The sequence below is a fragment of the Gymnodraco acuticeps genome, unplaced genomic scaffold (assembly GCF_902827175.1).
Source record: "Gymnodraco acuticeps unplaced genomic scaffold, fGymAcu1.1, whole genome shotgun sequence".
NCBI lineage: Eukaryota > Metazoa > Chordata > Actinopteri > Perciformes > Bathydraconidae > Gymnodraco > Gymnodraco acuticeps.
In genome coordinates, this window is record NW_022992032.1 from 1,221,791 (window position 1) to 1,233,750 (window position 11,960).

The window sequence follows — 11,960 nt, forward strand, 5'->3', positions numbered from 1 at the left end:
CAATTGAAAAAGGACAGTGAAAGCAAATGAGTGAAGTGTTTGACTGTTAGTGAATATATAATGAACAAAAAAGTCAAAAATCGGTCAGCATATATTTTTCTATTTTCTTTAATCCTTTGAGTCAATTAACATTTTGTTCAACATGTAACAAGCAAACTGCCAAAGGCTGAACAAATAAATGAGCAGAGAGCTAATCTTGTCTTAACTGAAGTTGGACAAATATGCTGTTATTGCCAAGATGATGTTGGGAAACATACCCTCAGAGGAGGACATTATCATAAGCTGAAGTGGAAGAAAAATAAACAACAAACAGTGAGATCTGCTGTGTTTTAACGTGAGGTACAGTTGGTGTTACTGAGTGGACACCGTGGAGCTCAGAGGAGGCAGAGCTGTACAGTCTGACTCATATTCCACATTTTACAATTAACAAAAATAAAAGTAGAAATGAAACAATCAGATCTTTCTGTCATTAAACCCTTCTTTTTGGATGGTGCGCACTGATGGGGGGGGCAACATGTGTGAAAATCAAATGATTTGGAGTTACAGGGTTTAAACTCAACAGCAGTGCCACGTCCACGTAGATGACTGATTCAACATTTAGTTTTATTCCGTGATAGCAGGCCATTTTGCAGGTCCCCTCCCCCACCTGGATTAGCAAGGTAGTTTTACATAATAAATATAAAAGTGGGTGCTGGTGTACTTCTGCCCGCTCTTATTGTCTTCTCTTACAAAACACACATGTACGTACACAGCACATCCACATATCAAGCCCCCAGCCCCCTCCATCCCCAAATGATGTCCGTGAATACTGTTGGGTCCCAGTGTCCATCATCAACATCCTTCAGGTGCAGCGATTCAATGTCTGTCCTTGGTCATTGGGTATCTGTAACAAACAGTTTGTTTTAGTATTATGTTATGGTTGGAAAAATGTAAAAGTGAGTTGTTAATCTTTTTATATTCTTTATAGTCAAGTTTCCTGCTTTTTGTACGAAGGCTGCACCAGATTTATTTTCTTTTTTGTGTGCATTTGAACCTCTTTTTGACGTTGTTGAATTAAGTTTAAATGTCTTGTCAACTTTTATGAAGTTACCACCCTAAGAAAATGTAAGGTTGCCGTTAGCCCATCTAGTTAGTGCCGGTGTGGGGATCCCTTTGTGAGTTAAAGCAGGAGAGAAACCCGTTTGAAATGCAGTGAAAACCTTTTTGCTTAGGCAGTTGTTTTATGAGGTAAGACCTTGTATGGTAACTCCTGTATTACATTTCTCCCACTGAGGTTCCAAGGTTGATTTAGAGCCAGTGCGTGAATGCAAACCAATTTTGGTCCGATGCTGGGGTGACACCAACTCACTAATTAATATGCCATACCTGTAAAAGGTCCCCGACATGGATTTCTATATCATATTTATGTATAATGCATTGAAATAACAATTTCTTGGCTCTAGATCTTAACTGGTTTGCAAGCCTAATCAAACGTGAGTTGATTGTTAACATTCAAAATGGTGCTTAAATATATTTGGTTTTGTAGAGGTTTGGTGAATAAGCCATTTCTGATCTCATCTTGATCAAATTAATTCTATGAAAACATTTACTTTGAGAGGATTCCTAAAACGTTATTACTCGGTCTTACCTGGTTCAGATCCAGTCAGCAGACATTCAGGCCTGAACATCCACCAGCTCGGGGGGCATGGGGGACTTGGGGTGTTTGCTCTCAAAGTGCTGCTTGAAGGTCTTGGGGTCGGGCATCTGTGTCTGGAAAACAAAACAAACAAATCATGGTTTTAGTTAGATTTTTTCGGTGGTTGCAAATTAAACACAAAAATTATCTTCATAATAAATATATAGTTACACACACATTACATATTAGGGATGCCAGCGATTATTCGTTACAATCGAAAATTATTTTTTAAATTCGATTTTATTTATATATTTTTTTATAATTATTTATGTTTTTCTTTTTTTCGCGGGGCGGCGAATAATCGATTAATATTCGCCAGGGCTGTCTGATTTTCGAATTTGATCATGGTCAGTTTCTGGCATCCCTATTACATATTCTTAATATCCTGCTTCTACTGTGACATTACTTAGAATTTGTTAAACCAGATTAACAACAAATATATACATTTTAGCAGATTTAATTGCTAGACAACATTTCTTAGTTTTTTCTGTTTTCCAACTGGGATACAGAGAAAAATAGTACTTATCACTTAAATACAAAATCATCACATTTTACATCATATCATTGTGATTATCCAATTCTGTTAACTGCACTGGACAGCAATTGCACGACATTTTTCTAACTTTCTAAAAATGTAAATTAAACTGTGTTCATAATTAAACATTGACTATTGAAAAACTAACTAGAAAATAATATCTAGACAAGTTACAAGATCTTCTATCAGTAAAAAAAATAAAAAAACACAAAGTATGGGTTACTTAAAGAGCCTGTGACACGAGTTTCCCCCATCATCCAAACCCATACATTTGAGTAAATATTGTCCCCTTGAAAACCGTTACTGAACTGATTTTGGATATTTGTACTTTGATAACCATTAATCTGCCCTTCAATGTTGACCATTTCCTGGATCTGCTCGGGGATTCTTCAAGTCCCGCCAAATTACGTGTGACGTCATTGCGGGCACAGCGCTCCAGCTGCACCGTTCAGGATCCCAGCATCTGCATGTAAACGCACGATGGCGCACACAGCAGCAAGCTCAGACAGCGATGACAGTTTAATTTTGAACGTGTCTGAGAGCTCATATGAGGCTGAAGGATCGGTTTATGTTGTATCTGTTAGAAGTTTAGGAATTAGGTGAGTCAATATGGGCGATCATACGGTCATATAGCCAGTGGTGGACTGGGACTAAAAATCATCCCGGGACTCTCGACCGGCCCACTTCGGTACCGCTAGTAAGTTGTCAACGGGGGGAGTGGGGGATGTCAGGGGCGGCGGGTGCTGTAGATAGTAAATGTAAATATGTAAATATTTGTGTCACTGCATCCTGGTAAAATACAAATATAATGCAATGTCTGTGTCTTTGACATTAGCGCTGCTAGCCACCTGTGCCCTGTACTACGAAGCCAGTTCAACATACCCTGGATATGTTTGAGTAACAAACAAACTAACAACAACAAACTAACAAACGAGATCTCGCTAAGCGGTCCTACGACGCTGGTTATCAACTCGGTAAATCAAGCCAGGGTTTCTCTCACCAGTTGAGAGCGCGTTCACGTCTAAGACACGAGTGGATCTGACTTTAATTACATTTGACTCGAGTGTTTCGTCAACATAATGTGTTGCTTAAAATAATACTTCTGCATACAGTATGTGACACTAAGTGTTGCACGGCCAGATACGGCTGGAGAAGCTGACTCAGATAAGGAAATATAGGATATATTATGATATTATATGATCGATGATCTGATCGATGATGTAATATGAATGATAAGTGCGATACGTCGGCGTCTTCTCTGCATACGGCAGTTTAAACTGTATTTCCTTTATCCTGTAATATGACTTGAGAGATTTCAACTCCGCACACTGAGTTGATCTCTTTTCTATAGACGCCGGAGCCGGGCAGCGTCAGGTAGGGCTGTGCAATTAATCGTATTTTAAATCGCGATTACGATTATGGTTTGCGACGATTAGGAAAACAGCATAATTGACAAAATACGATTATTTAGCTGGGTGCGCTTTCGCCCCTCCCTAAAAGCCCACTCGGCCACGTGGGAGTGACATGTGTTGTGAGTGTTCAGCGCGAGCGAAGATGTCAGAACAAGAGCAGCAACTAGTTAAAAAGAAGGGTCGCGGGGAGATTCCCAGTCGATCGCGAGATGTGTCTAAAAACAGAACAACAATATTCTGTTTTATCGTTAATGTCCTGTAACATAATGTTCCCGTGCCAGAATAATGCACTTGAACGCATCAAAGCTTTGTGATTGGCCGGCCTCACCCCATGTGTCCGGGCGTGGCTGGTGAGCAGTGCACTAGTTCGCTGACGTTGTCCGTGTCGACAGCATGGATGGTCAACAGGAGTGACAGTCCGCACACACACAAGACCGCAATTATGGCAGAAGCAAAAAAGCCCAAAATATATAATTTTCACTCCGAGTGGGAGGATCATTATTTTTGTATCTATTCCAATTCAAAGTCCATCTGTCTCATCTGCAATGCGAGCGTGGCTTTATCGAAGAAGGGTAATTTAGGAGCGGCATTTCAAAACAGTGCACAAACGCTACGAGACGGAATTCCCTCCTGATTCTGCCCTACGCTCCAAAAGGGGAGGGGCCTGAGAGCACAGCTAAATGCACAGCAGTCCATTTTCACCAGGCCCAACAACAAGAGCAAGGCTGCTACCAGAGCATCTTATCGTGTCAGTCACGTTCTTGAGAAACACATGAAGTCTTTCAAAGACGGCGAAGTTGTGAAAGAAGCTTTCCTGGAGGCTGCGGAGGCGCTTTTGTGGGACAGTAAAAATAACAGCAGCATTTCAACAGGTTTTTGATATAATAAAAACTCAATTTAGATACCGTTATTAATCAGCTGTAAGTTTTAGTTTGTTTGAATTTATTCACGATAATTATTGTACAAAATGGTATAAGAATGCAAACATTAAGATCTGTTCTGTTTAAATTGATTATAGTCTATCAGTTCAGAAACTAGTGTTGCTTGCATCCTATTTTAAAGGCATTTCTTTTTATACTCTACTAAAATGCAACAAAAAAAGGGTTTGATTCTATTAATGTTGTCTTTTTTATTGCACTGTTGCAGCAGATTCCTGTGTAGCTTCAGATCTGAGTTGTCTTATTAGTAAGCCTAATTTATACTTTTGTAGCAACACTATTTTTATATAATGGCAAAGAAAGGGTTCTTCAGAGTCTTTTCTTTTTTTCCTGTGTCATATGTGGCAGCACTGCCACAAGTTCCTCTTCAGAGAGGGTCTTCAGTACAGGTGGCAATATTGTCACCTGCCTGCGCTCATCTCTGAAACCAGACCATGTAAACAGGCTGGTGTTTCTTGCAAAAAATCTTTAAGAGATGATATGAGCAGCCCTACCAGCATTTGCCATGGTGGCCTAAACATTTTTATTTGGTCTTAAATTGTAGTTCAACATTTATGTCCTGTTACTTCTGGACCATGACGGTGGGCCAGCCTTCAACGTTTAACTGAGTGGAATATGTTGAATATGTTTTACCAAAATGTTGGCTATATGTTAAGGAGTTTTCAGTAGGTTGTGACAGTGCACTGCAACATATTTGATTTCATTTATTTTGGTCTAATGTATTTTTATTTATCATATTAATATATGTTTAGTATGGTTTTGGAAGTGCGCTCCAACATATTTGTTGATCTTGTTTATTGGTAAAATATTATTTGTTTTAAAGTTCAATAAATGGTCAATGAATAATCGTCAAAATAATCGTGATATCAATTATTGACCCAAATAATCGTGATTATGATTTTTGCCATAATCGCACAGCCCTAGCGTCAGGTAAAAAAAGTTATTTAGCCTTCCCAAACCTGAGCCTCACGCGCCGCCTATGGGGGATGTGCTAGTGATTTATCCGACCGGCCCACTTCGGTACCGGCCCATCGGGATTGGTCCCGATGGCCAGTCCGCGACTGCACCCAGCCCACGTAAACTGTCAACGGGGGGAGCCTCGCTGCGGGGAAACGGTGGACCTAGTGTCCCGATCGGAGTGGGAATAATAATAATAATAATCCGTGCATTTTATCCATTAATTTCCCCAACATTGTGGTGAAAAAACCACACGTTTAATCCATGTTGGTGTACTACAACTACAAAAAGCATCGGTTTGTTTTCTCATCAGGAAATGCAGACGATCATCCTCACGATCATTTAATGTATCATATGTTCGCCGAATTGACATGAAAGCACTAATAAATGTAGTTTCATCCACTTGAGTTTACAACTACAAAAATAATCGATTTGTTTTTATATCACATCCTACGGGAGGAAATTCAGCAGCTCTCACTACCGATTTTGAATCCTAATGTAATCATCATCTTCACCACGATCATGTATGTTTATGTTCGCCGAATTGACATGAAAGCACTGACAAATATGTATATACTGTAGTCAACTTCATTAAAACGTTATTAACGTGCCTAAACTCAGTAATTCACCATTTCTACGCATGACAACACACTTTGTCCGTGTTTGGCTCTCTCGCCGCACAGTGAAGCGTTCCCGCATTGACGTCACTTCCGGCTTCCCCCAAAACTTCAAAATGAGTCGAAGGAATTTCCCCGCGATGTTCGAAATTATTGATATTTATCGGCACCTTCTTTTTTAAACTGACGGTTCAAGATTACTAGTAGCCCAATATTTCATTGCACAACAGTTGTTGGGATGCTGTCACAGGGTGTTTAAGCTTTAAGAGTTCGTCATTACCGCTAAAGGTCATTCACACTGGCATGCATGATGTGTGGGCAGAGCAAGATATCATCATAAGAGCTATAGGGCAAGAATCTGATTATGAGAGTCATGACAAACTGCCATATTCCGGCCATCAGTGTTCAATTAATGGGTGCATCTTTAACACACACACACCTGATGAAGTTAAAAAAAACGTTCAGAAGAAAAAGCAAGCCTCAGCAAGATCCGAGCTGAGTCATCGGCTGGCACTCACCCGGCAGACGGGGCAGGTATGGACCAGGGCGGCCATTGCTGCGGTCTTCTGGTCAGCTGCCTGGCCTTTCTTCTTGTCTGCTGCCTTCTTGAGGTTCTTCTGCTGAGACTGTAGCTTTTGCTGCCCGCGAGCCATGGCGTTCAACTCTGACATGTGGAAATAAGAGACCAATGATTATTTTAAGGGCACAGATTGTGAGAACAGCTTTTGTTTGCTAACAAAATGACAATAGTGTAGCCTATTTAAATGCAGGATGAAATATATATTTGGGGTGACAAATCTTATTTTACATACATTTGAAAAACAACAGAATATCCAAGCTGAATTTGTGTTGGGGTTCAGTAGAAACTATTCAAAAGCATCTTAAAATAGTTCAGCAGATTAAATTGTTTCATCAACATTAATAGCTGAATGTTACATTAACACAACCAAAAAACAGAATCACACTTCTTCTTTAGAGGTAAGCCTTTGTGTACTCTCTTAAACTGCAGATGCATGGCTAAGAAAGAAAGAAAAAACACAGAAATGCAAGCTTATAGACTTCAAGTAGCAGCTTATAATCTATTTTGAAACAATTATTTATTTACTATCTGTAATGGGTTTTCTTTGATCTGAACCTTCAGTATGTGAGGAAGTTTGCTCTGATTTGATGGTTGCAGGCATGTTGTATGAAACTGAACTACAAGGCATAGTTAATCGAATAAACTGTCAACTCAGAAGAACTCTTTTTACCATATGGTGGGATATTCCATCATTTTAAACAGTGGTAAATTGGTTGTCTGCATATTTAACAGTATTTTTAAGTGTACTGTAGCTCAGATACTTCCTCTTAAAAAGTATAAACAACATTACAAGTTTTAATATGACTAGAAGTTGGGTTTTTGCGTATGGCCATTTTGTTCGCCAAATGCCAAGTTGACAATGCTACATTTAAAATGTCGCTTAAGTTATCAAACTACTCAAGAAATAACATGTTTGTATGTTAACTTCGTTGTTTTATCAAGTAATTAGCACGCTGTTAAAAACAAGCAGTTTAGCTTGTTAGCTTAGCATCGTCCAAACAGGCCTTTCCACCGGCACCGCATTGCTAACACTGTTAGCTAAGCTGCCAACGTTAGCCTCTGAGCAACAGAGCAATACCATGTGGAAGGTTAATAAAAAATAAACAGTTTCGAATACAACTCGCTGTTAGGTATCGCCAACATAACGTGTGGCTGTTGAATAAATGAATACGTATTGGTTTTTTTGAGGCGGATTTACCTTCGAGATTTGACTCTCTCTTCGCTCTTTTGTCGGTCTTTTTTTATGAATGCCAGAGGAAACTTCAAAGAAGGGTTTTAAGGGCCACATTGAGTGAAAACCTGACTGCGACACGGCAGCGCCTTCAGCAGGCCGGGGGAGGAACCGAAACAAATACAGTGGTTTTCAGACTCAATATATTTCAATTTGACTAGCATAGGTAGGCGACAACAAATACAAATGAATCCGCCAACATTATATTGAATACATGTTACACTTTAAAGTTTGGACAATTATATATGTTCTGATAAACTCTTAAAATGTCCCTTCGTGTATGCAGATACAGCTTTATCTGATACCAACTCTTGTCAAGTCTAAGGATGTAAAGTAATAAGTAAAATAAAAGAGTGATAGTATTTGACTTAAAAAAGTCACAAGTTTAAGAGTCTTTCTAGATATTATAAGATAGGTCTTGAATCAAACCACACTTTTGCATTCCAGACAAATGGAGTTGATATGAAGTAACTAATTATCATTTAGTAAGCTGGCAGAGACATCCACAGAAAGTTGTGTTTTTATAAATAGTTTCAGCGGATATAAATATGTGATATAATAGTGCAAAGTGAAGTATCACAAAAATCTGTAATGAAAAATCTGTAATCAGAAATAAAGTGTATATATTCTGAAATCTTAGCATATTTCATCCGTCTCATCAAGTATGAGGTTTCACTGTGAGGCTTCAAACACTATATACTTTTTTTTTGTTGGATTCCCTTGCATTTTCTGCATAAGAAACCAAGAAAGATGAACTATATATTTCATAATAAAAAAGACAATCAAATAACTTAACGGTATTTTTAATTTATTTACTTATTGTTCACAGCTTTTCACAATAAATGTTGCCTTCTGTTAGATAGTTGATGGGTTATTTAAAAATGTTTTACTGTGTGAGGAGATACTGCACCCTCCATCAAAAGTAAAGCAAATCATTAGAGATCTTTTTCCAAAACTCTTACCATTTGAACTGGTCCAGTGCCAGAGAGGAAGGGACACTTCAGCTCAATGTTCACATCCCCACAGATCAGAGAAATTGCCTGTAAACAATATATGTTGTAACTTGAGCAAAGTGCATGTATGGAAAGACTAAGTCAATAAATAAAAAGGAAAGCATTTTAAAGAAAGAGATGAAGACATCAGGGCTGTAGCTTTTACATAGAAGGTAGACCTTTTTATTTTTCAAATTTGAGAATAATGCAAATATTTTCAATATTTTTAATAACCAGGAAAGCAAAGTGAGACGTAAAGAAGGGGTTTAAAGCATCTTTGGAAATAGATTTGGAATCCAGTCTCGTGTTACACCAACACCTTAACAGTGTAACGTCAGGCTACCTCAGCATCCATCCAGCTCATCTGCATGTTGACGAAGTATCAAAGCAAAGTATCGTTTCTGGTGTCCGACCCAATTGGGCGACCTGTCAAACATCTCAATCTCCAAAAGAGTCAGGCCGCTTCCTTCATACTGCCACGCAGCCCTCTCTTCTGCTATCAGGAGGAGAGAAAAAAACATAACAAGTGGTGAAATGTAACTAAGTACCATAATATAGTCACTTTTTTTTATTTTACTTTAGTGTATTTCTGTTTTATGCTACTTTATACTTTTACGCCACAACATTTCAAGGGCAAAAATCATACTTTTTACTAATTTAATTACCACTGTTTACATTTAACATATAAAAAACATGATTTGCTTATATTTGAATACAGCATATACTACAAATAAACCCAGTATTTTGACAAAGTCTCTTAAATCTTCTCCACATTGACAAACTACAACAATAAAAACCTCTTGTATGTATTTTTTTGTGACAAAAACAGAATAATATAATATTCTATAATAATAAAACACTGCAAAAAGAGCCAATCTGCATACTTTAAGTACACTTACGTCTTTACTTCTACTTAAGCAACATTTTGAATTCAGGTTCTTTATTTGTAATGGAATATTTTAAGTCCATATTATCTACTTGTCCTTAAGTTAGGGATCTGAGTCCTTCTCTCGCCTTTAATCACTTCACATAATGGTATTTTGGCAAATCATTTCCTGATTGACTGAATTAGAATCAAAGTTTAAATGTTGTGTCTTCAACGTCTGTGGATTTTGGACAAGATTTATACAGTTAAGGTTTCCACTTCAGCTTAGTAGTAAGATGTTTCCAATTCAAATCTGGGGCAGATTCCCGACAAACATCTTGATTTACTTTGTTTGTTTGTTGTGTCAGATTTTTTCTGTTAACTTCAGCCGTGATTTTTTCCCTTTTTTTATCATGTGGTTATGCCACTTAAGCTTTACGCTACAATATTTCTTGATGAAAACGTGAATTTGAAAACATCATTCATTTCCAGATCAAGTGTGTAAAGTGATGACATTGTAGATTTTACACATTAATCACTTATTCATTTGAGGGTTAGGGTCTCATTTAATCATTATCAGTATCTATTATATGTGTAAAATATGTAAAATCAATAAAGATTTTGTTTAAGAATGTGTAACATTTCCATTTAGTAAATGTTGTTCTCTGGACGAGTCTTACCTGCTGCTATGCTCAGAGAGAGAGAGAAGAAGAAAGAACCTCATCATCGTTATACATTGGACTGAAATGGAGTGAATGTAAAAATCTGAAAATCAAACAAAAACAACATTCAGGTTAAAACAGGTGATTAGAGTATTTGTATATATATATATATATAATATCTACATGTATATTTTCTATTTCAACATGTACATTTTCTATTTTATTTTATTTCTAGTTTTGTTTTATTGTAAAATGTGTTCTTTTATGCTGCCGCAACAAAATCAATTTCCCAAATTGGGATCAATAAAGTACCATCTTATCTTAGATATGAACACATTCATAAATTGTAATATAAATCTTCAAGGTTGAGATGCATAAAATCGGAAAATCTCACTCAGTATCTTCCACTTCTTGAAAACTGCAAAATAAAGACACCTTTATACAAAAAGCAACAGCAGGGAAATACTGTTTGAATTTATAGTAACCGATCAATTCAGAAATGTTTTAGGTAGTTGATTTACTCTTGTAAGATGAATCAATATCTGTTACAGAACCAATGTATCAGTGGAACATTGTGACTCTTACCCAGAAATACTCACCTAGGAGGAGCGTTTATAGGTGGCACACCCTGCTGTCTCTCACACACCAGTTTCACAAACACAGCAGACAAAGAAGGCAACCTGTTACTAACCAACAGCAGAGATAGAAGGTATTCAGATCCTTTACCTAAAGTAAAAGTACTTATAGTTCACTGAAAACAATTGTTAAAGGTCCTTCATTGAAAATGTTACTGTAGTAAATGTAGGCTATAGTCATGGAAATGTATTTAAAGCATGAAAAGTACACAAAGCTGAACAACGTCTCCTGTGACTGCTGTACTATTATTTATTGTATCATTATTACTCTTTTTACTATGGGAGTAGTGGTTGAACTCATTTTAAACTAAGAACCAAATATTTGTATCTTTCTGGATTCATCTGTAGACGTTTTTTCCCAATTAATCAATTAATCCTAACTCAATTGATTTTTCTTTTATAAACCCTTCGTATTTTTTGTATACACATTTCTTTCTCTGTGGTGGCATGGAAAGTGGATGATCCCAATCAAATCAACTTTTAACCGACACACAGCACCACAGACAGTGAAATATAGACTCTGCATTTAACCCAACCTAGTATTAGGAGTAGTGGGCAGCTGTCATATACACAGCAGTGTGGGGTTATGGTGCCTTGCTCAAGGGCAGCTCTGTCTAGGTATAGGCAGATTCCCAGAGCTCAAAACAGTATAGCTCGAGTGCGCTAGAATTTGAAAGTAAACAGCCGAAAAAGCTATCGGGATGTTAAGAGCATTCCATGGAATATAACAAGTGTTTCTGAAGTGAATTACCTACCCCACCTTTCACTTGCTGGGGGAAATTGAAAGCATAGTAGAGGCACAACATACAAATATGAACCTGAAAATGAGCATAATATTTTTTAAATGCAACTCCTAACCTA

General features: G+C 37.5%; 1 protein-coding gene across 1 annotated transcript; it reads right to left on the reverse strand.

Annotated features, from left to right (window-relative positions):
• Positions 1-83: 83 nt before the first annotated feature.
• On the reverse strand, positions 84-7,998 carry zgc:91910 (uncharacterized protein LOC445276 homolog). The gene is made up of 4 exons (XM_034201569.1): positions 7,913-7,998; positions 6,653-6,798; positions 1,628-1,749; positions 84-883 (listed from the first exon to the last, which is right to left on the reverse strand). Exons 2-3 carry the CDS (start codon positions 6,785-6,787, stop codon positions 1,654-1,656), a joined length of 231 nt encoding a protein of 76 aa, XP_034057460.1. The 5' UTR covers positions 6,788-6,798; positions 7,913-7,998; the 3' UTR covers positions 84-883; positions 1,628-1,653.
• Between the last annotated feature and the right edge of the window lie 3,962 nt (positions 7,999-11,960).

Excerpts from the sequence above, each read along its gene's own strand:
- zgc:91910 (XM_034201569.1), bottom strand. The coding sequence starts at position 6,787 with ATGGCTCGCGGGCAGCAAAAGCTACAGTCTCAGCAGAAGAACCTCAAG. Across the intron at positions 1,750-6,652 it reads ATACCTGCCCCGTCTGCCGG|ACACAGATGCCCGACCCCAA; the intron begins GTGAGTGCCAGC and ends TTTGTTTTCCAG.